This window comes from Geotrypetes seraphini, chromosome 7 (assembly GCF_902459505.1).
Source record: "Geotrypetes seraphini chromosome 7, aGeoSer1.1, whole genome shotgun sequence".
NCBI lineage: Eukaryota > Metazoa > Chordata > Amphibia > Gymnophiona > Dermophiidae > Geotrypetes > Geotrypetes seraphini.
In genome coordinates, this window is record NC_047090.1 from 191,664,887 (window position 1) to 191,690,289 (window position 25,403).

General features: G+C 46.5%; 1 protein-coding gene across 5 annotated transcripts in view; it reads right to left on the minus strand.

The window, feature by feature from the left end:
* GPATCH2L (G-patch domain containing 2 like) overlaps positions 1–15,821 on the minus strand; it is a 94,035-nt gene extending 78,214 nt beyond the window's left edge. The window contains exons 1-2 of one of the 5 annotated variants that reach the window (XR_004540140.1): positions 15,640–15,820; positions 13,251–13,909 (exon numbers count right to left, since the gene is read on the minus strand). Coding sequence is in view for 4 of the 5 variants with exons in the window: in XM_033952348.1 (XP_033808239.1) it covers positions 13,251–13,900 (650 nt within the window). In the remaining variant the exon portion in view is untranslated. Of the gene's footprint in view, positions 1–13,250; positions 13,910–15,495; positions 15,620–15,639 lie in introns of those variants that run through there. The other 4 variants (XM_033952348.1, XM_033952345.1, XM_033952346.1 and 1 more) reach the window with 4 other exon arrangements.
* Between the last annotated feature and the right edge of the window lie 9,582 nt (positions 15,822–25,403).

The window sequence follows — 25,403 nt, forward strand, 5'->3', positions numbered from 1 at the left end:
TCACCACTCAGATTTCCTCCTTAGTGGCTCAATTGGTCCCGTCCTCGACCTTGCCTCGGACTGATCAGCCTGTCACTCAACCGAAGCTTCCAGTGTCCCGAGGCCGATCAAGGACACCGAAGAACGTTTCTTCATCAGATTCTTCTCCAGACTCACCTCCTCCGAAGCACCGGTCGAAGCATTCGAGACCTATTGCTTCCAAGCTTCGGAAGGAGTCTTCGACCTTGGATACTGAAACTTCTCTGCCTCATTCTTCGAAGCAGAAATATGGATCTCGACACCATCGAGCATCGACTCGAAGCCCTTCTCGACCGAAGACATCACCGTCGAAGCACTCACGTCGAGACAGTTCACCTCACACCTCGACCCATTCTGTGCCACGTACACCTGGTACTTCTCCTTCCAGAAGCCTAAAGAGGAAACATTCTCTTACTCCGCCTCACAGTGCGGCTTCTTCTATGACTTTACGTCTGGACTCAGAACCACTTTCTCCATACTCTAGAGAGGCTTCTCCATCCTACTCAGCTGTTCCTAAATCTCGCAGTGTCTCGCCTGAAGAAACATCTGATCCTAAATCCATTTCTTTTGCAAAGTTTATTTTTGATATGGGTCAAGCTCTCAAATTGGACCTTCATTCAGACTCTAAGTATACTCCTGAATACTTAGCAGATATGGAGCTGCCTCATCCACCAAAAGAGTCCCTCAGATTGCCTATGACACCTGTTCTGAAACAGACATTTACTCGTAATATGGAGACTCCTTATTCAATCACTGCCATTCCATCTAAATTGGAGTCCCGTTATAGAACTGTTCCATGCAAAGGTTATGAAAAGTCTCAACTTTCTCATCAATCCCTGGTAGTAGAATCATCTTTAAAAAAAGCACATCCTTCAAAAATTTATGCTTCAGTTCCTCCAGGGAGAGAAGGTCGTACCATGGATAAGTTTGGACGTCGTTTATATCAGAACTCTATGATGGCAAATAGAGTTCTTAATTATAGCTATATATTTACATCCTACTTCAATCATTTTCTGAAGATTTTACCATCTTTTTACCCGGATATCTCTACTACTCGTCTCTCAGAATTTAAACTCATCCTTAAGACTCTTTCTCAGTTACGACTATTCATGCTACAAGCTTCATATGATGCATTCGAACTCTCATCTCGAGTATCTGCCTTTGCTGTAGCCATGCGTCGTTTAGCATGGTTGCGTATTGTGGACATGGATCCTAACCTTCAAGATAGATTGGCTAATCTTCCTTGTCAAGGAAATGAGTTATTTGATGACTCTATTGAGGCGGCTACCAAGCGTCTTTCAGAACATGAACGCTCTTTTGCTTCCCTCATTCGTCCAAAATCGAAACCTGCACCAAATAGAGGTTTCAAGCAGACTCCACGTCGTTATCCTCAGAAAACGACTCCTGCTTTTTCCAGACCTCCTCCTCGTCGTCCTCCTCAACAACAGCGACAACAAAAGTCTCAGACTCCTGCTGCCACCAAGCCTGCTCAGTCTTTTTGACAATCTCGACCTGAGCATTCACATTTCTCTGTTCCCAAATTCTCTCCTCCCCATAGGGGGTCGCCTGTCCACATTTTATCACCAATGGGAGCTCATTACATCAGATCTCTGGGTGCTTACCATCATAAGAGAGGGATACTCTCTTCGACTCCTTCAGGTACCTCCAGATCGCCATCCAAGAGAGTGTCCTTCCAATCAGTCGCATCTCCCCCTTCTTCTTCAAGAAGCTCGAGCTCTTCTTTTCCTACGAGCAGTGGAGGAAGTTCCTCTTCTCCAAAGGAACTTGGGATTCTACTCCCGTTATTTTCTAGTTCCCAAAAAGACGGGGGATTTGCGACCAATCCTGGATCTCAGAGCTCTCAACAAATATCTAGTCAAAGAGAAATTTCGAATGCTCACTCTGCCAACTTTATATTCGTTAATGGATCAAGGAGATTGGATGTGTTCCCTCGATCTCAAAGAGGCCTATACTCATATCCCTATTCATCCAGCATTTCGCAAGTACCTCAGATTCCAAGTAGGAAACCTTCATCTACAGACATTTACTCGTAATATGGAGACTCCTTATTCAATCACTGCCATTCCATCTAAATTGGAGTCCCGTTATAGAACTGTTCCATGCAAAGGTTATGAAAAGTCTCAACTTTCTCATCAATCCCTGGTAGTAGAATCATCTTTAAAAAAAGCACATCCTTCAAAAATTTATGCTTCAGTTCCTTCAGGGAGAGAGTACAGAGTTCTCCCCTTCGGATTGGCTTCTTCTCCCAGGGTTTTCACAAAATGTCTCGTGGTCGTGGCTGCAGCTCTTCGCAACCAGGGTCTACAAGTATTTCCATACCTAGACGACTGGCTCATCAAGGCTCCCTCTTTTTCAGGGGTTATTGCAGCGACCCAACAGACTATTCTTTTTCTACAAAGTTTGGGATTTCACATCAATTTTCCCAAATCTCAGTCTCTCCAGTTCATAGGAGCAACTCTGGACACTATCAATCTGAGAGCATACCTTCTACAACCACGTCAGGCCGCTCTGCTTCAGCTTTCTCAACAACTCTTCCACCTTTCAACTGTTCCAGCACGAACGATGATGGTTCTGCTAGGTCACATGGCTTCTACAGTTCATGTGATTCCTTTTGCCAGACTTCACCTTCGCATTCCTCAATGGACACTGGCATCCCAATGGCAGCAATCAGTGGATCTACCAACTTGACTGATTTCCATAACTCCTTCTTTTCGGAAGTCTCTCCGTTGGTGGATGCTCTCTTTGAATCTTTCAAGAGGCTTGCTGTTCCACCCTCTTCCTCATCAGAAAGTCCTCACAACCGACTCGTCAACGTATGCATGGGGAGCTCATGTGGACGGTCTTCGTACTCAGGGTCTATGGACTCAAGCAGACCGTCGGTGTCATATCAATCTGTTGGAACTCAGAGCGATATTCTATGCTCTCAAAGCTTTTCAACATCTCCTTCACGACATGGTGATTCTTGTACGTACAGACAACCAGGTAGCCATGTATTATGTCAACAAACAGGGAGGGACGGGATCTCACTCCCTCTGTCAAGAAGCTCTGAAATTATGGCGTTGGGCAATTCTTCACAACATCTTCCTCAGAGCTGTTTATATTCAGGGTCAACAAAATTATTTGGCGGACAAATTGAGTCGTCTTCTACAGCCTCACGAATGGACACTCAATTCTCCTACTCTTCGCCAAATTTTTGCTCATTGGGGAACTCCGAGATAGATCTGTTTGCGTCACCTCTCAACTGCAAACTGCCTCAATTTTGCTCCCGCATCTATGCTCCTCAACGTCTCGAAGCGGATGCGTTTCTACTGGACTGGAGGAACCAGTTCCTTTATGCTTTTCCTCCGTTTCCTCTGATTCTCAAAACTCTAGTCAAGCTGAAGTCAGACCATGCCACCATGATTCTGATAGCTCCTCGGTGGCCCAGGCAACCTTGTTTCTCCCTTCTACTTCAACTCAGCACCAGGGAGCCTCTTCTTCTACCAGTATTTCCCTCTCTACTCACGCAGAGTCACGGATCTTTGCTTCATCCCAATCTGCAGTCTCTACATTTGACAGCTTGGTACCTTTCTGCATAACAGACTTCTCTCAATTCTCTCCGTCTGTTCAAGATATATTGGTTGCCTCCAGGAAACCATCTACGAGACAATGTTATGGTCAGAAGTGGACTAGATTCTCTGCTTGGTGTTCTACACATCATTTACCACCCAGATCTGCTTCTTTGACATCCGTTCTGGACTATTTATTTCATTTGTCACAATCTGGACTTCAGACTACATCTATTCGAGTACATCTTAGTGCTATAGCTGCTTTTCATCAGCCTTTGGATGGAAAACCCCTTTCTGCGCATCCGATGATTTCTCGCTTTATGAAAGGACTTCTTAACCTCCACCCACCGCTTAAACCACCTCCAGTGATTTGGGATCTCAATGTGGTTTTAGCTCAACTTATGAAACCTCCTTTTGAACCGCTTGACAAAGCTCACCTCAAGTATCTCACTTGGAAAGCTGTTTTCCTGATCGCCCTCACATCTGCTCGACGAGTCAGTGAGTTACAAGCTTTGGTTGCAGATCCATCTTTCACAGTTTTTCACCATGACAAGGTGGTCCTACGTACTCATCCTAAATTCTTGCCTAAAGTGGTTTCAGAATTTCACATCAATCAGTCTATTGTTCTGCCTGTATTTTTTCCAAAACCTCATTCTCACCCAGGAGAAGCGGCTCTTCATACTTTGGACTGTAAACGTGCTTTGGCTTTCTACCTCCAACGCACTCAACTTCACAGAACATCTCCTCAGCTTTTCATCTCTTTTGATCCGAACAGGTTGGGACGTCCTATATTGAAACGCACAATCTCCAACTGGATGGCTGCTTGCATTTCTTTCTGCTACGCTCAGGCTGGTCTTCCTTTGCAAGGTCGAGTGACGGGCCATAAAGTTCGAGCTATGGCGGCATCTGTAGCTTTCCTCCGATCAACTCCTATTGAGGAAATCTGCAAGGCTGCCACTTGGTCCTCGGTTCATACTTTCACCTCTCATTATTGTCTGGATACCTTATCCAGGAGGGATGGCCGCTTTGGCCAATCTGTTTTGCAAAATCTCTTTTCGTAAATTGCCAACTTCCCTCCGTCCCTTTTGATTAGCTTGGAGGTCACCCATGTGTGGGAATATGCTGCCTGCTTGTCCTAGGATAAAGCACAGTTACTTACCGTAACAGTTGTTATCCAGGGACAGCAGGCAGATATTCCCACAACCCTCCCACCTCCCCTGGTTGGCTTCTTGGCTAGGTATCTGAACTGAGGATCCTCTCAGGAGATGTGCCCCCTAGTTCGGGCGGGAAGGCACGCGCGCATGCGCGGTGCAGTGCTCGAAAGATCGAGATCTTCAAGCAAGTTTGCTTTCGAGGCTGTCCGCTGCGGGGCTCCGTCGGTGACGTCACCCATGTGTGGGAATATCTGCCTGCTGTCCCTGGATAACAACTGTTACGGTAAGTAACTGTGCTTTATCGCTCCTTTCAGCTTAGACCACTGTCTTTCCACTTCTCTTATGTCCTCCCATCCTAACAGCTCTTTCTTCAGACACTCTCCCATTGCATTAAAGTCCGTACGTTTGAAATCTAGGACTTAAAAGGCTCCTTTTATGAAGGCATTAACACAGAATAGCGCAAGCAACATTGCCCCGCGCACTAGACGCTAACGCCAGCATTGAGCTGGTGTCAGTTCTAGCCGCGTAGCGCGTGGTAATATCCTGCATGCGTTAAAAACGTAAGCGCACCTTAATAAAAGGAGCCCTAAGTATTACGTCCATAGAATATAATGGATGCATTACCATTTAGTGTGCCCTAAATTGACTAGGACGCCTTAGTAAAATGAGCCCTTTGTTTGAAAAACCAATGATGATACTTTATTAATTGGTCTGTTCAAAGTCTGTTTCTGTAGCGGTTACCATTGGATGGATGGCCGCATTTACATTGTCTACTTTCTTTTTATTATCATCAATAAAAATGTTTAAACCTAAAATATCTGGATTGCGCAGAGACAACCCTAGAGTAGTGTCTCTCAACCTGTGTGCCATGGCACGGTGGTGAGCCCCAAAGAGATTCCGGGTGTGCCACAAGATTACTTTATTTTTTAAAATTCCCTTCATAAGTATACATTAGAATAGATGATGTGTACGTCGCATACGCAAGAGTCTGTCAATGCTATGAGCGTCTATGGGCTCCTTTTACAAAGGTGCGCTAGCGGTTTTATTGTGCCCTAGCCAAAAATCTACCACCTGCTCAAAAGGAAGCAGTAGCGGTTAGCGTGTGGCAATTTAGCACATGCTATTCTGCGTGTTAAGCCCCTTCGTAAAAGGAGCCCTATGTGTGCAAGGATACAACCGCCCAGACAAGCATCATTCTTTGACGTGACTGGTCCTTGAAAACTAACAGCAAGTACTTTTATTTTTATGTTGCAGTTATCCTAACTTGAGCAACTTGTTACCCTTTGGATTTTCTTATCTTTGCAAACTTGGATTTTCAGCTCTGACAGAAATTACATTGAAAAAAAGAAAACGCCTGCAGATGGTGGATGACGAAATGTGTATTTGCTTGTCGACTTGAGCCACATTTTGAGTTAATTTGCACTTAAAAGCATTGATTAGCAATTCTATTCTATCGTTGTTACAATTACCCATACATAGTTTAAAGAACTTTAAATAAATAACTCTCAGATTTAATTTTTTGTTGGTTTTGAAAGTCTATAATTTCAATTATAATGTGCCACGAAAAACATTTGCTCCATTTAGTGTGCCAGAGCTAAAAAAGTTTGAGACACACTGCCCTAGAGGAGAGAAGGAATAGAGGAGATAAGATACAGGCATTTAAATACTTAAAGGGAATTAATCGACAAACAAATCTCTTCCAGAGACAGAGAAATGGTAACACAAGAGGACATAAGATGAGATTGCGTGCTGGTAGGAGGAATGTCAGGAAATACTTTTTTCACGGAGAGGGTGGTGGATGCCTGGAATGCCCTCCCTGGAAAGGTGGTAGATGGAGTTCAAAAATGGTTGGAATAGACACAAAGGATGGCTGAATAAAAAGATGATAGTATTGACACAAGAGCTCTAACTTCATTTCTGATGAGCAGTGAAGTCGATGCTGGACAAACCACAGTCTGGGTCCAGTATGCAGCAAGATGGATCCAGATAGGCGACTCCAGCAGTGGGGCAATGTGGCCGATGCTGGCCGTACTTCTATGGCCTATGTCCTGGGTCCAGTAATATGGAATAGGAGCAAGAATGCACATTTGTACTACATTCATAGAGGGAGAGGGGAAAAACATTGTAGAGTGGAACTTAGCAGGTAAAATGAACAATTACTGGATTGCCTCAAAAATGAATGGAGTGGAGCGATCACGTGATGCTGTGAGCTGGTTAGCAGCACGTTGTGCCGGCTCCTCATTTTGCTTTCTTAAGAGAATATCCGTGAGTTTTTTTGATCACCTTTTTCAGCGTTAATGCTTGTCCTTGCATGGACAAATTTTTGGCAAAACCTACCACAGCTATGGCCTCTAAAACAGCTAAAAAAGATCGGGAGAAGGGGAAAACCGGTGAGGACAAAATGGCGGAGGTACCTCGAACAGACAGCCTGGTGTTTACCCTGGCTATGTTAATGGAGCTCCAGCAAGTTATTTTACAGGCTTTGGGCCCGCGTATGGAGCAAATTTTGACCCAGCTTACTAAACTGGAATCACTGCTGGAGGATAATTCTACTCATGTCACCGAGTTGGAGATTTGAGTTTCCGCGGTGCAGTCCGAGGTGGCAACACTTACAACGCAGTTGTGTACCTGTCAAGACAAACTCAAGGATCTGGAGAACTGCTCGCGCCGTGGAAATTTGCGTTTTATTGGCCTACCTGAAAGAATTGCCAACTGTGCTTCTTTCGGTGGTGGAGTCGTGGTTGGCCAGCGAACTTCTGATGCCGTCGTCCTTGGGACCAACCCAGTTTGAGCGCATGCATCGGGTGGGATCTCGTGCTAGAGCAGAACACCGCCCTAGAATGCTTATTGGCAAACTTCATAACTATTGCCACAAAGTTGAAATTCTTCGAGCCTACAGAGCCAAACGAGAATTGCTGGTCTATTAGACTACTTCAGTGCGGATTGGACAGGATTATTCAGCTGTGCTGACAGAAAAGCGGAAAGTTTTTCATCCTCTCTGCGCTAAATTAGTGGAGAAGAAACATCGGTTTATGTTTCTCTATTCGGCCATTCTAAAAATTCAGGACAAAGGAAAGTGGCATGTTTGACTCTGTGGATTTAGCGGGAGAATTTATCAATCGATTGGAGCCTTTTTCTTCTTCACTACCCACTTGAACTTTTCTCACAAATTGTTGATTTCATTGATATTGGTGGTTGACTGTTTTGTTTACTTTTTTCTTAGCAATTCTCTAACAGTATTAGTATGTTCATTATTGAGGACAGGACACTGAAGGGAGCTCTCGCATTATATTCATTCTTTACCACGGGACTTCATTACTGATCGGCGGATGGAATCACTTTCTGAGCTGTTAAGTTTGTCTGCCCAGGTGCAGATCCCTTTGACATTCCATCATCATCATCTACAGGAATGCCTGGGTGAGCTTCCCTATGAAACTTATTCAATAAAGTGATCCTCGGACCTTCCATGCGCAGTGACTGCTCATATGATTAAGAGAGGGATTCCTAGAACGGCCCGTTTGACTCCTAGTGCGATACTGAATGAAATGAATTATAAATTTTTGCTACGTCTCTACCGGTCTCCCTCCTATCTATTCCGGGCGAAGGAAAAAACGATTCTTCATTGTTGGATCTCATCGGATTCTCCTAAGCTCTCACTGGCACATCTTGAGGTTGCAACAGGCTTCTATGGAAAGATTACAATTTTCATCTTTGGACACAGTATTGGGAAGAGCCTTTAGTATTTATTGGGAACCCTTTTGGCATACTTTGACATCCAGAGCTAGGAGTCATTTGTTGAATGTTTGATTTTCCTTAGGTAGATTGCACTGGAATGGAATATGTTTCTTGCTTCTGGGTCTCTTGTTGTTTTGGGAGTGGGAGTGGGAGTGGGGTGGAGGAGAAGGGGGTGGGAGCTCAGGTATATAGTGAAGTTTGGGAGACTATTGGTATTCATGAATACTGTTGTACACTATGTAACCTTGAGTGTTCTGTTTATTCTCTTGAAAATTAATAAAATATATATATATAATACTAGGACCAGTGCTATTTAACTTATTTATAAATGATCTGGAAATTGGAACGACGAGTGAGGTGATTAAATTTGCAGATGACACTAAACTGTTCCAAGTTGTTAAAACGCATGCGGATTGTGAAAAATTGCAGGCAGATCTTAGGAAATTGGAAGACTGGACGTCCAAATGGCATATGAAATTTAATGTCGACAAATGCAAAGTGATGCACATTGGGAAAAATAACCTGAATCACAGCTACCGGATGCTAGGGTCTACCTTGGGGGTTAGCACCCAAGAAAAGGATCTGGATATCATCGTAGACAATACAATGAAACCTTCTGCCGAATGTGTGGTGGTGGCCAAAAAAGCTAGGAATTATTAAAAAAGGGATGGTTAACAAGACTAAGAATGTTAGAATGTCCCTGTATCACACCATGGTGCGATCTCATCTGGAGTATTGCATTCAATTCTGGTCTCCTTATCTCAAGAAAGATATAATGGCGCTAGAAAAGGTTCAAAGAAGAGCTACCAAGATCGTAAAGGGGATGGAACGCCTCTCATGTGAGGAAAGACTAAAACACTTAGGGCTCTTCAGCTTGGAAAAGAGACAGCTGAGGGGAGATATGATTGAAGTCTACAAAATCCTGAGTGGAGTACAACGGGCACAAGTGGATCATTTTTGCTCCGTCAAAAATTACAAAGGCTAGGGGACACTCAAAGTTACAGGGAAATACTTTTAAATCCAATAGGAGGAAATTTATTTTCACTCAGAGAATAGTTACACTCTGGAACGCGTTGCCAGAGGATGTGGTAAGAGCAGATAGCGTAGCTGGTTTTAAGGAAGGTTTGGACGAGCTCCTGGAGGAAAAGTCCAAAGTCTATTATTGAGAAAGACATGTGGGAAGCCACTGCTTGTCCTAGATTGGTAGCATGGAATATTGCTACTCAATGAGAGAAACGCTAGTGCTACAGGGAAAATCCTATGGAACCAGTGCCTAGAAATAGTTTTTCAATTCTCAATGTTAACAACATTCAAAGAATAAACATACACTTCCCCCTCCGTATTCGCGGAGGTTAGGGGCAGAGCCGGTCCACGAATATTAAAAATCCACGAATAATATTCAGGCCAGTTCTGCCCCTAACCTCTGCTTCCCCCAGCTATTTTAAGCCCTGAAAGCCCCCCCTTAAGCCTTACCTGGTGGTCTAACGGGTTTTCAGGCAGGAGCGATCTTCCCACGCTCTTGCCCTGTGCAGATCGCTCAAAGGAAATGGCTGCCTTGAGCTCCCATAGTCTCTCAAGCCATTTCCTGTGAGCGATCCGCACGGGGCAGGAGCATGGGAAGATCGCTCCTGCCCCGAAAACCTGCTAGACCACCAGGTAAGGCTTAAAGGGAGGCTTACGGGGCTTAAACTAGCCTGAAAAATGAAAATGCATTTTTTGGTTTAAAATCACGAGTAAGCAAATCTGTAGATACGGAATTCACGAATACGGAGAGGAAAGTGTACTGTGCTAGGCAGAAGAATGTGCCTGACGCATTTGTACAAGAATTTTGCAGTTCAAACCTGGAAGTGCAGACACAGGGTTACCAGTCCATGGTCTGGGTTTTGGCCAGGTACTAGTGACCTGGATTGGCCACCGTGACTGTTCTTATGACTGTTGTGCAGATTGGATGGACTACACAGCTCTTTATCTGCTGTTACCATATCTATACTGAGCTTGTACGATATTTAAAATAATGTATGATAGCTGTGTGTGGTACTGTATGGTGCTGCTGCCATTGCCAATTTTGAGGACAACACAAAACATTTTTTCCAGTACAGTGGTGCCTCGCATAACGGACGCCTCGTACAGCGAACGCTGCGCATAACGAACTTTTTGTCTTGCTCCCTATAACGAACTTCGTTTCACACAACGAAGTCGCCCGAGGGGCCCGGGGGGGGGCGGAACTACTCTCGCCGCTTCCTAATGTGAGCCGGGAACAGCAGCACCCTCCTGTCTGAATGCAGTGTTCCATCATCTCCCTCCACCTTACCTTAGATGCCGAGTTTTCCGGCTTTCTTTTTCGGCCAGCCACACACTTTCAAAGAGCAGCACATGCGCGCATGCTCTGTTGTTCAATCTTCTCCTCTGACGCAACCGGAAACCGGAAGTTGCAGGAGAGGAGAACATTGATCAACTTCAGCAGCTGCGCGTGCACAGCTTTTTGAAAGCGTGCGGCTGGGTGAAAAAGAAAGCTGGCAAACTCTGCATATAAGGTGAGGTGGAGGGAGGGAAATGTAGGGCTGCAGAACGAATTATTTTGTTTTACATGTATTCTTATGGGAAAACGCGTTTCACACAACGAACGTTTCACATAACAAACTTGCTCCTGGAACGGATTAAGTTCGTTGTGTGAGGCACCACTGTATTTGAGGTATTGGGAGTTTTCTTTCTAAGTACGGATTACAAGGTTTAGCGCAGACAGAGATTCGTTAACCACCCCCCCCCCTCCTTTTTACAAAACTGCAAAAGTGGTTTTCAATGCAGGCTGGCAAGCTGAATGCTCTGCACTGCTCCCGATGCTCATAGGAACTCTATAAGTGTTGGGAGCTGCAGAGCATTTAGCACACACTGGCCTGCACTAAAAACCGCTTTCACGGTTTTATAAAATGGGGGGTAAGTGCCCACTGAAGGTTAATAGAAACAGAGAAACCTGATGGCAGATAAAGGCGAAATGGCCCGTCCGCAGCATCCACTGTCCCCTCCTCTCCCTAAGAGATCCCATGTGCCTGTCCCATGCTTTCTTTAACTCGCACACTTTGTCGTCTCCTTTACCTCTTCCGGAGACTGTTCCATGCATCTACCACCCTTTCCGACTCCATCCTTTTTATATCTTTTGGAAGGTACGGCCTCCAGAATTGTATACAATATTCTAAATGAGATCTCAGCAAAGGTCATATACAGAGGCATCAATACCTCCTTTTTCCTCTCCCTATGCACCCTAGCAGCTTTCGCCTGTTTGGCCACCTTAAGATAACCACATACGATCCCACCCAAGTCCCGCTCTTCTGTTGTGCACCAAAGCGGGTTTTTGCAGCCCAAATGCATGACTTTGCATTTCTTAGCTGCCAAATTTCAGACCATTGTTAAGAACATAAGAATTGCCGCTGCTGGGTCAGACCAGTGGTCCATTCTGTCCAGCAGTCCGCTCACGCGGTGGCCCCTAGGTCAAGACCAGTGCTCCAAATGAGTCCAGTCTCACCAGTTTAGCATGAACTTGTCCAACTTTGTCTTGAAACCCTGGAGGGTGTTTAACTACGTATGTAATTTGTGCCTCACCCAGAACTGCAAATAGTGTAAGTAACAAACCTTTTAAATAAATATAGTAACAACCATCTGTATAATAATAATAATAACAGCTTACATACCGCAATACCGTGAAGTTCTATGCGGTTTACAAAGATTAAGCAAAGGTACAAATTGATTGACTTAAGAGAGGAGGAAGAAAGAGGGTTAATAGGACAGGAAATCCATTTTTGAGGAGAGAGTGATCAATAGAACAAGTTAATCGCTATAGAGGGGAGAGAGAAGAGAGGATCAGGTATGGCTTAATGAGCTGGACCATGCTGCATATTAGTTCTCTGGCTAAAGATAAACCATGCACAAGACTGGCTTAACTATTACATGAACCAAGCAGTCAACTGAGGAGAGGGCTGCAAAGACCAGCTCCATTCAAGGGGAAAACAATAGAGGTTCCGACAGCCACATAAACACAAAGAACTATCTGCAGGTACTCTCGTACCTGCAGGAAGTGGGGGCAATTTTTAAATAATATTCTGGGTAACTGCCATTTGGAAATCACACTTACTAGGTAAATACGTATAAAAGAAATTGATATTTGTTTTCTGCAGGACGGAAATGGAAAGAGTGATACTGAGGTAATCGTGACTGAGTTTAATTATTAAAATCTCAAGGGGGAAACAATTTTCATGTATGGCATCTATACCTCCCACCTCATCTCTTTGGTGACAGCAAGTTTTGGGTCAAACAAAGTATCAACAGTGGGCAAGAAGGGCGAAATTTTGGAAACCAAAGATTTCTCCAGGTAATTCCCAGTCACCCAGACAAACTGAAATATCGGGTTCAGATTTCACCCTACCATTTGAAGTCAGTTAGCCAGCTGTCATGAAAAAGCAGCATTAGGTGGCTAAAGTTTCACTCTACTTCCAAAATTTAGCAGATGAGCAGAAGGGAATCTTCTGCTGTGGGATCTAGTTGTCTAAGTGCCTAGATCTTACTGAAAATCACACTTATGAAGTGCCACACTGTTGATAGGAGACATAGTAAGTCATGACTTTGCAGGAGCTCCTGGTTCTGCCTCCTATGATGGGGAGACAGGTAAAGCCAAGCCCGCACTTCTAAACACACCTAGAGAGCTGAAAATACCAGGGGGAAATTCCTAAGGTGTTTTGAGTGCAAAGATTTGGAAAGGCAGATGCACATCTGTAGAACTCACCATTCAGACATATTCTCATCAGAGCCTTGCTTTGGCTCCTCAGTTTCACAGTCCATCCTCTCTTTCCTGGCCTCTTTGACAAGCAAGGCCCTGCTTTCGAGGGGCTGGCACAAACTGTGGTCTGATGACCCCCAAGGAGTGTTCTCCTTCCAGCGGGAAAGTCGCTGCTTCTTGGCAGCTTTAAATCTGCAGCCCCTGTCACAGCCCCACTCCGTCCCCTTAGGTCTCTGCTGCAGAGCGGCAGTTCCACGCTTCATCTTGCGTCGGCGTCGAGAAGGCCGACAAGAGCCATTGTCAGGAAAAGGGTCTGACTCGTGCCAAGTGTGCAGCCTGCTCCGGAGGGTGACGCTCAGGGATGGGTGTCGCCTGGCAGTCAGCATGTCATCAGAATCACTGCAGTGGACAGGGGCGGCAATCTCTCGGCATTCCTTCGAGGTCTCATCCAGGCTGGACTCAGATGCTTCGCTGTAACAGCAGAGGCGCTCTTGTGGATGTAGGAAATCAGAGCGTCGCTTGCGATCTCGCCGTTTGCGCAACTGACGCCGTTGCTGTCGTGGGCTGAGAGCCATTTCTTCTCCCAGCTCCTCCACCTTGTTCTGCTCCGAGGTCTGTTCTAGAGCAGAGGCCAGATCCTGCACGAGCTCATCCATGACTGAAGCCTGGGAATGAGAAGGTGAACAGGCGTGACCCAACTTCAAACAGTGAGGTGACCCCTTCTCCCATCTCCCCCCTCCACTCCCAACCTCCCCACCCCACTCTCTCTCCTTCCTCCCCCAGCCTCCCTCTCCCTCCTCCCCCCCAATTCTTGCCCCCACCCCAACCATGACTGAAGCCTGGGAATGAGAAGGTGAACAGGCATGACCCAACTTCAAAAAGTGAGGTGACCCCCCTCGCCAATCTCTCTATCCCACTCCGCCCCCATTCTCTCTCTACCCATACCAACCTCTCCCCTCCAAAGGGAACATAGCACAGAGTCCCCCGGTGCTACAGGGAGAAGGAATCCCAGTGCAGCTGTGGCTCAAGCCTTCTCCCCCATTCTCTCTCTCCCTCCTCCCCCAATCTCCCTCCCCCTCTCCAAAGGGAGCGTAGCAGAATCCCTGTGTTGTACGGAGAAGGAATCCCAGTGCAGCTGTGACCCAATCCTTTCCCCATTCTCTCTCTCTCCCTCCCCCTACTTTCTCCTCCCCTTCCCCTCTCCGAAGGAAGAGTAGCAGAGTCCCTCTGTGTTGTAGGAAGAATGGGTCCCAGTGCAGTTGCGGCCCAATCCTTTTCCCATTCTCTCTCTCTCTCCCTCTAACCCCTCCCCACCCCCACTCTCCCCTCCCCCTCTTCAAAGAAAGCGTAGAAAAGAGCCCCCCATGTTGTAGGGAGAAAGGATCCCAGTGTAGCTGTGCCCCAATCCTTCTCTCCAATTCTCTCTCTCTCCCTCTCCCCCTCTCCAAAAGGAAGCATAGCAAAGAGCCCCACCCATGTTGTAGGAACAAGGGATCCCAGTGCAGCTGCGGCCCAAGCCTTTCCCCATTCTCTCTCTCCTTCTATCCCCTCCCCACCCCCACTCTCCTCTCCCCATCTCCAAAGGAAACGTAGGAAAGAGCCCCCCCCATATAGGGAGAAGGGATCCCAGTGCAGCTGCAGCCCAAGCCTTTCCCCATTCTTTCTCTCCCTCTGTCCCCTCCCCTCCTCCAAAGGAAGTGTAGCACAGTTCCCTTGTGTTGTAGGGAGAAGAGATCCCAGTACAACTGTGCCCCAATCCTCCCCAATTTTCTCTCTCTCCCCTCACCCACCCTCCCCCTCTCCAAAGGAAGCGTAGCAAAGAGCCCCCCGCCCCATGCTGTAGGGAGAAGAGATCCCACTGCAGCTGTGCCCCAATCCTTCTCCCCATTTTCTCTCTCTCCCCTCCCCCACTCTCCCCTCTCCAAAGGAAGCGTAGCAAAGAGGCCCCCCCCATGTTGTAGGGAGAAGGGATCCCAGTGCAGCTGTGACCCAATCCTTCTCCCCCATTTTCTCTCTATCCCCTCCCCCTCTCCAAAGGAAGCATAGCAAAAAGCCCCCCCCCCATGTTGCAGGGAGAAGGGATCCCAGTGCAGCTGCGGCCCAAACCTTTCCCCATTCTCTCTCTCTCCCCCCTCCCCACCCCACCCCCACTCTCCCCTCCTCCTCTCCAAAGGAAGCGTAGCAAAGAGCCCCCCATATAGGGAGAAATGATCCCAGTGCCTCCTGGGCTAGAGCTTGAAGGGAAGCCCACAGGAAGCGGAGAAAGGCGGCGGGGCCGCTCAACTGCTCCTGTGCTCCCGCCGTCGGCGCGAGCCTCGGAGGGGGCGGGGTCCGAGGCCTCCTCCTCGCCCCCCAAGGACAAACGGACGGAAGCGCCCCGCCGAAGCCTGTTTACCACTGTTCGCCGAGCCGCGCGCCATGGGCCACGCCTGACATCACTTCCGCCCCGCTGGCCGTCAACTTCCGCCCCTCAGCGCCACCTCTCGCTCGAGGCCTGCGGGCGGAGTCTCGAAGGAGGGACGGCGGCACGTGCTGCGGCCGGCCCCGCCCCCAGGCAGCGTAACAGCAGCTGAAGAGCCCAACGGTCGACTCACGAGCCACGAGATTCCCGCTTCATTTGTCTTCGCTCGTGACTCGGCCACGAGGACAGAGCGAGCCTTTTTTTCTACAGGTGAACTGGTTCCTGCAGTCCATTAGTTAAGAGGGATAGACAATTCCGCCCCTCCAGAGCCACAGGCAGGCCATGTTTTCAGAATATCCACAATGAATATGTATCAGCTGAATTTCCATGCACTGCCTCCTTGGGATGCAAATTATCTCATGCATATTCATTGTGGATATCCTGAAAACATGGCCTGCCTGTAGATCTGGAGGACTGGAATTGGGCAGCCCTGAGCTAAGGGATAGGCAATTCCACTCCTTCAGAGCCACAGATAGGCCATGTTTTCAAGATATCCACAATGAATATGTATGAGCTAGATTTGCATCTCAAGGAGGCAGTGCATGCAAATCCAGCTCATACATATTCATTGTGGATATCCCGAAAATATGACCTGCCTGTAGATCTGGAGGACTGGAATTGGGCAGCCCTGAGCTAAGGGATAGGTAATTCTGCTCCTCCAGAGCCACAGGTAGACCATGTTTTCAGGATATCCACAGTGAATATGTATGAGCTAAATTAGCACGCACTGCGTCCTTGAGATGCAAATCCAGCTCATACATATTCATTGTGGATATCCTGAAAATTTTACCTGCCTGTGGCTCTGGTGGACCAGAATTGGGCAGCCCTGAGCTAAGAGATAGGCTGTTTCACTCCTTCATAGCTACAGGCAGGCCATATTTTCAGGATATCCACAATGAATATGTATGAGCTAGATTTGCATCTCAAGGAGGCAGTGCATGCAAATCCAGCTCATACATATTCATTGTGGATATCACGAAAATATGACCTGCCTGTAGATCTGGAGGACCAGAATTGGGCAGCCCTGAGCTAAGAGATAGGCTGTTCCACTCCTTCAGAGCTACAGGCAGGCCATGTTTTCAGGATATCCACAATGAATATGTATGAGCTAGATTTGCATCTCAAGGAGGCAGTGCATGCAAATCCAGCTCATACATATTCATTGTGGATATCCCGAAAATATGACCTGCCTGTAGATCTGGAGGACCGGAATTGCGCAGCCCTGAGCTAAGGGATAGGCAATTCCACTCCTCCAGAGCCACAGGCAGGCCATGTTTTCAAGATATCCACAATGAATATGTATGAGCTAGATTTGAATCTCAAGGAGGCAGTGCATGCAAATCCAGCTCATACATATTCATTGTGGATATCCCGAAAATATGACCTATCTGGAGGACTGGAATTGGGCAGCCCTGAGCTAACGGATAGGTAATTCCGCTCTTCCAGAGCCACAGGTAGACCATGTTTTCAGGATATCCACACTGAATATGTATGAGCTAAATTAGCATGCACTGCGTCCTTGAGATGCAAATCCAGCTCATACATATTCATTGTGGATATCCAGAAAATATGACTTGCCTGTAGATATGGAGGACCGGAATAGGGTAGCCCTGAGCTAAGGGATATGCAATTCCACTCCTTCAGAGCCACAGATAGGCCATGTTTTCAGGATATCCACCATGAATATGTATGAGCTGGATTTGCATCTCAAGAAGGCAGTGCATGCAAATCCAGCTCATACATATTCATGGTGGATATCTGGAAAATTTGACCTGCCTGTAGATCTGGAGGACCGGAATTGGGCAGCCCTGAGCTAAGGGATAGGCAATTCCACTCCTCCAGGGCCACAGGCAGTTCAGGTTTTCAGGATATCCACAATGAATATGCATGACGTCAGAGGTGGGGTGGGACCGCTGCGGAGGAAACAGCTCCGAAGCAGTTTGGAAATACGCTATAATCGCGATCTTGTTTGCAGGCTGGTCTTCAAAGGTAGGGGAGGCCAGGGGGAAACCGGACACCAGTGGGAGGCCAGGGGGAACACGGAGGCCTTCGGGGGGGGGGAGCAGTCCTTCGGGGTGGGGTGGTGGTTGGGCAGGCCTTCAGGGGGGGCAGGCAGGCAGGCCTTCAAGGGGGGAGAGGCCTTCAGGGGTGAGACTGGCCTTCAAGGGGTGGGACAGGCCTTCAGGGGGGACAGGCAGGCAGGACTTCAGGGGTGGGATGCAGGCCTTCAAGGGGGGGACACGCCTTCAGGGATGGTGGCACAGGCCTTCAGGGGGGACAGACCTTCAGGGGAGGGGGGCCCTGATGTAGAAGTATACGGAGGGAGGGAGGGAGGGAAGGGGGGGTTCAAAGAGACATGCATATGCCGGACTTTGGGGGAGAAGAAATAATGGGTCTAAAAATAGAGGAGAGGGAGAGAGATGATGGACAATGGGATTTAGGGAGGGAAGGAGCAGAAAGGGAGAGAAGTTGGACACATGGGATGGTGTGGAGGGGGGGATAGAGATACTGGATAGGAGGGTAGTTGGGAAAAGAAAGGGAGAGATGGTGGACCCTGGGGTGGTGGGGAAGGAGGGAGAGATGCTGGATGAAAAGGTAGTTGAGAAAAGGTGGATCTGTGGATGGAGACGAAAAAAAGGAAAGATGCCAGACCTCTGGGGGAGGGAAGGAAAACAGAAGGGGAGGACAGAAATGGCAGATGGATGGTTAGCAAGAAGAAAGAAGGAGACCCTGGCAAGCATGTTATCAGAAGACAACCAGAGCCTGAGACTGACAAGATTTGAATAATGATCAGACAACAAAAGGTAGAAAAAATAATTTTATTTTCTGTTTGTGATTTGAAATGTATCCTGCCAGAGCTGATGTTAGACAGCAAACATGAACTAGGATTTAACAGAGAGGAAAAGTCCTTTTTGTTTCTTTATTTTGTTTACACCACAGCGCCAATGTGGTTAGGAAAAGCCAAAGGGGGTGAAGAAGCTATAAAATAAACCCACCAGGGCAGGAAAATCGAATCGAATCAAAAAACCAATTCAATAGGCTGAATCGAATCGAATTAAAATTTTTTTTCCTGTATCGGGCAGCACTACTCGCCACCGCAGGAAAGGAAGAGAATGGCCGTCAGTGTGCAATCAGGCCCACAAGTCTTGCCTCAACATCAATTCTGACATCGGAGAGAAGGTCCGGGCCAGCGTCAGGTGTGCACATTGAGTGTACTGCAGTCCAGGAGTCTCGTTGTAGTCGGAGGAGCCGGCTGTTTGGACTTCCATCAAAGGATCTCTTGCGGGATTTTCAGGCTTCTCTGCCCTGGTCTTTACCCTCGACAGGGAGGATGGACGAGAATACCAACTGCACACCTGACTACTTCACCTTCTCTCCCAGAGCCCCAAAGTCACTTTTGATACGTTCGCAGGGGTACCTGGCAGTATCAATAGTGCCAATGTGGATGAGCAGCATCAGATAGTAGTCATCAGGATTGATGAGTCTCGGCAAGCTCTCCGTAACATCTTGGATTTTGGCTCCAGGCAGACAGCATACCTCTCGTGACATCATGTCTGGTCTACAAATGGACACTTCTGTACCCTTCAGAAGGGAATCGCCAACTACCACTACCTTACGCCTCCTAGTGGTTACGGATCCAGTACTTTTGGGGATTTCAAGCTCTGGTCCTTCCTCTCATCTCCTCCACTTCCAGGACGGGGGTAGTCACAGTACCAATCTTGCAGTGTTCCGTAATCTGAGTCCAGCTGTCTTCCCTCAGCACAGCCTCTTCTTCCCCACTACTGGAAATCTTTGACACCTCATGAACCATTTCATCGATGTATATCTCATTCTCACAGATGCTTCTCAATCTTGCCACCTCCTCTCTCAGTTTTTACTTCCTTCATGAGGGATTCAAGCTGAAGACAGAACTACTCTCTCTGCCTGGGTAACATTTTCTGTCTGCACAGAGCCAGAAGTCATAACCTGAGCAGCAGCTTTGGTGATAAGATAATGGCAAAGGGTTTAAACCACTGCCAGTTCCGTTTGTTATTGGATGAGGTTGAAAGCAAATATTCTGACCTCCTGCTCCACAACAAGGTCCGGTGGCTGTCCAGAGGCGAGGTGCTAAAACGCTTTGTCACATGTTTGGAAGAAGTAAAAACCTTCCTGGACAGCAAAGAGCTCACCTTTGCTGAGCTGGAACAGCCAGAGTAGCTGGAAAAATTACATTTTATGGTAGACATGACAGCACATCTAAACACGCTAAATACAACCCTTCAAGGGAAAGGAGGCACAGCCCTGCATATGCTGGAGGAGGTTTTGGCATTCGAGCACAAGTTGACAGTGTTTATCAAAGATTTACAGAGAGGCACACTGTCTCACTTTCCCTCTTTGAGAGAGTTCAAACAAAGTCATGATACAATCAATTTGGAATATTTCAAGTCTGCAATCACCGCAATGCAAAGTTCATTTGGGAAACGATTCTGTGAGTTCAGAGAGGAAAAAATCACATTATCCTTCCCTGTCACTCCCCTGGAGATAGATCCATCCCTATTGAATATGACTGCATTTACAGGTGTAAGTCAACCTGATCTTGAGATGGAATTGGCCGATATAGCCGACAAAGATCTATGGGTGTCCAAGTTCAAATGCTTGACCGCTACTCTTGAGGATGTTGCCCGTCAGAAGGCCATTATGGCTCAGAATCATAAATGGACTGATATTGAAAACCTTCCCAAACTGGACAAACTTGTATTCGAAACATGGAATGCCATCCCCAACACTTATATAAACATGAAAAGGTATGCATTTGGAGTGCTGTCGATCTTCGGCTCCACATATGTATGTGAGCAGGTCTTCTCCAACATGAACTATATTAAAAACAAACATCGATCACGCCTCACAGATGACAGCTTGCAAGCCTGTGTGAAAATGAAGGTGACGTCTTACAGCCCTGATGTGCAATTCCATGTGCTTTATTATCTGTGGCTGATGTTGAGAGACTAAAAAACAGCATAGCCGGTTCCTGAAGAAGGGGGGTTTTACCCTCAAAACGGAGTCCCATTGGATGAACTTTGTTTCTTACTGGTTAACTTTCTACGGAAAAGCTAAGTACCTCCAGTAGATGCTTATACTACTTTGATTGCTTTGCTGATTGTGGATGCTATTTTTTCCCCCCTGGATGAGGGGCAGAGACAGCCTTAACAACTTTTTGTGTTGTATTATTTATTTTTTCACTTTTAACACACAGTTTTGTGTATTGGTTAATCACAAAAAATTCACACGAAGGAAGAAGATGAAAAATGGAATTGCGAAACTAAAATATGCTCTGAACCGTTATGTGGAGAGTGATGAGGAAAAAGCAAATGTGCTAAACAAATACTTCTGTGTTCATGGAAGAAAATCCTAGAGAAGGTCCAAGATTGTCTGGCAAAGCTGCACATGAAAATGAACTAGATTCTGCACCGTTTACAGAGGAAAGTGTTTATGAACAACTTGAAAAATTGAAGGAGAACAAAGCAATAGGACCGGATGGGATCCATCCCAGGATACTGAGGGAGCTGAGAGGTTCTGGCAGGTCCTATTAAAGACTTGTTCAACAAATCTCTGGAGACGGGAGTGGTTCCCTGGGGATTGGAAAAGAGCAGATGAGGTCCCTATTCACAAAAGTAGTCGCAGAGATGAAGCGGGAAACTACAGGCCGGTAAGCCTCACTTTGGTTGTAGGAAAAATAATGGAAGTGTTGCTGAAAGAAAGGATAGTGAACTTCCTAGAATCTAATGGGTTCCAGAATCCGAGGCAACATGGCTTTGCTAAAGGTAAATTGTGCCAAACAAACCTGATTGAATTTTTCGATTGGGTGACCAGCAGAGGCAGGAACTTCTTCAAGTGGCATCAGCACGCTCTGTGGGCTGCGTGCTGGTGCCAGACGGGGGGGTAAGTTTTTGAAGTTGTTGGGGGGTGCCGGTTTGCGCGAGGGTGGAGCAGCGCCGCTGGCCTCGGAGGGGGGGGGGTGGGAACGTATCAAGCGAGTTTCCCTTAGTTCCTATGGGGAAACTTGCTTTGATATACGAGTATTTTGGTTTACGAGCATGCTTCTGGAATGAATTATGCTCGTAAACCAAGGTTCCACTGTACTTAGATTTCAGCAAAGCCTTTGACACGGTTCCTCATAGGATTCTCTTAAACAAACTTGTTGGGCTGAAGTTAGGACCCAAAGAGGTGAACTGGATTAGAAACTGGTTGACAGACACCAGAGGGTGGTAGTTAGTGGAATTTGCTCGGAGGAAGGAAAGGTGAGTAGTAGAGTCCCTCAGGGTTTGGTGTTGGGGCCGATCCTGATCAATATGTTTTTGAGTGACATTGCTGAAGGGTTAGAAGGAAAAGTTTACCTTTTTGCAGATGATACCAAGATTTATAACAGAGTAGACACCGACATGAAAAAGGATCTGCAAAAGTTAGAGGAATGGTCTAATATCTGGGATATATTGTTACACATTGTAAATTTGAAAATGAATAAAGAATTTTAAAAAAAAAGAAAATGTTAATTATCATTTATTTTCCGAGGTTTTTTCAAAGAGGTCAAGGCAGATGACTTTATGCAATGTCACCTCAGTAGCAACTATACAAAAATAGACAAATATACCCCCTCTCTTTTTACTAAACCGCGATAGCGTTTTTTAGCGCCAGCCAGGCAGCAATTGGCCCAGAACTTCCTCTCCAACGTCAGAATTTATGTGTGTGTGGGGGGGGGGGGGGGAAGGCTGGTAGGCACTTCTGTCCTGTTGGGAAGCAGGGAGAATGCGAGTCTATCAAGGAGCTCGGGATGGGCTCCGCAATCGACTCGTGTTGCCTTTGCGATCTACTGGTCAATCGAGATCGACCTTTTGGGTACCCCTGGTTTAGATGAGCTGGAATGAACTTTGGTGGAGAATTCAGTAGATGGAACCTAAGCACTGTACTGGGCAAAGCTTTGGGTTCTGACCCAAAAAAGCCAAGAAGGCAAAAATTAAATCAGTAATTTAAAGAGAGGATAAGGTTGGGCAGGCTGGATGGACCATTTGGATCTTTATCTGCCGTCATCTACTATGTTATTATATCCACTAAAAGATAGCAGAGATCCTGGAGATATGCCTTTTTGCAGATGATACCAAGATTTGTAACAGAGTAGACACCGAAGAGGGATGAAAAATATGAAAAAGGATCTGCAAAAGTTAGAGGAATGGTCTAATGCCTAGCAACTAAAACAATGCAAAAAAATGCAGAGTAATGCATTTGAAACACCTGGCCTACTCAGCTGATTTGGCTCCTTTGGATTACTACCTCTTTCCTAACACCAAGAAACACCTCAAAGGAAGAACGTTTTCAAGCATTCAGGATGCCACATTAGCTGCAGACAAGTAATTTGCAGCATAACAAAAATAATTTTTCTTGGATGGGTTAAAGAAGTTAAAACAACTAAATTATAAGTGTATGGAGCTCAGTGGTGAATATATAGAGTAAATAATTTTCTTTTTCAATCCCATAGCTTCTTTTTTTCTATACAAAGCCAAGGTCTTATCAGCTAAGAGCAATTTTGAATATTCAAACATTCGACTGAGCATGCTATTAGGTTTGGATATAGGGGTCCATTTATCAAGCTGCGGTAGGGGTTTAACACGCATAATACTGCATGTTAAACCGCCTGCCACGCTAGCCGCGGGGGTTAGTGTGTGATGAAATGTCCGACGCGCTAACCCCGCTAGCACGGCTTGATAAAAGGACCCCATAGTCTTGTGCATAATTGCTTCAGAAGAGCAGAAACAGAGGGCGTCCCCTATTAAAGATCTGATGTCTCACCATTCTTGGAGTCCTGGATGGTTTTTTTTGTAAAATTGCTTCAGGACGTTGGTGATGAGTTGCAACAGCTTGAGATAAAACAGTCATAGCATATGTAGACGAGGGAGTTAAGGAACAATCGGACAAAACATAATCCTTGAAGAAGAATTTGAAACGGGGACCTCTGGAAGATCATCGTTTACTGTTGAAAGAAAACCAGCCGATTTTTCTTGGCCCTTAGGTCCAGTTAACTTATAGAGGACTCAGATAAGCACTAATATTTATTACCGTACACAAATTTGAAGCATCATTTTTTGTTTTGAGGCTTTTAAAGCACTTATTGAGTCACAATTTTCTGGGTGGTGGTTCAGAGGAACAGTCGTATGCATCTCACTAATTAATTTCTTTCATATTGAAGTTTCAGTCACGGAGGGGGAGCGAAATGATGTGAACTACTGGTGACAATGAGGCACAGATTTGTCATTGTCAAAGTGCCTGGATGGCACGAGTACTCACCGATACCTCCCCTTAATATACTGTATATTCTTATAAATCTATATGTCTTCAGACATTTTTCAATATACTATCACCAGTTTTTCCTGAACCCGGCATTATCAGGAGGCGTTTGGTTTATTTCTCTCCTTCATTCCTCATTTGTTGTTCGTTTTATATACTCAAGCATTGGGCTGAGTTTGCTATTAGATTTGAATATAATCCTAGGTACAATTGCTTCATGAGTAACTTTAAAAATCAACAAAAGAACTTTATAAATAATACAAAATTTGATAGGCTTCAGCAATGGTGTGAAATGTTCAAATCTGCTCCCTCCACATCTTAACTGTGCTGCTGCATTTTGAATAACCTGTTGGACTTTACATCGTGAAGATGCTATCTCTAAATAGAGTGCATTACAGTAATCCAGTCTCTGGATAATTACCATTTGGACTATGAGACATAGTTATAGCTTGATATAATATAGATTATCCCTGGACAAGCAGGCAGATATTCTCGACATGTGGGTGACGTCATCTACGGAGCCCCAACGCGGACAGCTTTTCAAGCAAACTTGATTGAAGATTCAAGTTTGCTGTGCTGCACCACGCATGTGTGTGCCTTCCTGCTCCACTAGAGGGCGCATCCCCTCCTCGTGGTCTTCAGTTCTAAAGTTTCTGCGGAGCCAGAAAGTCCTGTTCTTGGTCTCTCTGTTCCAACGTGCCTTCTAGCACTGCGGCTTTGTTATTTTATCGGAGTCGCTGTGCGCTTTTTGTTCCTGCTTATTTTCTTGTTTTAGCGTTGTTTCGCGGTTTTTTCAGCTCCCGGGTTGTCGTGGCCGCGTGGCCTTTTCTTTTTGCTTATGTCCCGGGCCATGTCCGAGTTTAAGAAGTGCACCCAGTGTGATCGGCTTCTGTCGATCACTGATCCTCATCGGTGGTGCATCTTGTGCCTGGGGGCTGACCATCCCACTGACTCCTGCCCCCGGCGCACTACCTTCCAGGATCATGCTCTGCGCCGCCGTCAGGCCCATATGGTGGACCTTTTTGCCGTGGAGCAGCCCTCGGTCTCGGTCTCGATGTCGGCCTCGGCTTCAGCCCCGGCCTTGACCTCGGCCTCGATGACCTTGGCCCTGCCTCGGATGTCCTCGACCTCGAAGACCTCAACGCCGAAGTCCTCTGCTCCGGGTAAGTCCCCTCTTCCTTCTTCAGGTTTGACGCCAGCGAAGAAGTCATCCTCGGGGGCTCCGGCCGTGCAAGGGGGGGTACCCTGCCCCTGGCCCCAGCTAAGCCCTCCAAGCCTTCGGGGCGTGCTTCCACCACGCAGGAATACTCGATGTCGAGGTCGCCCTCTGTGGAATGCACAACGGCGCCCAACATGCCTTCGATGCTATCGGTGCCTGTTTT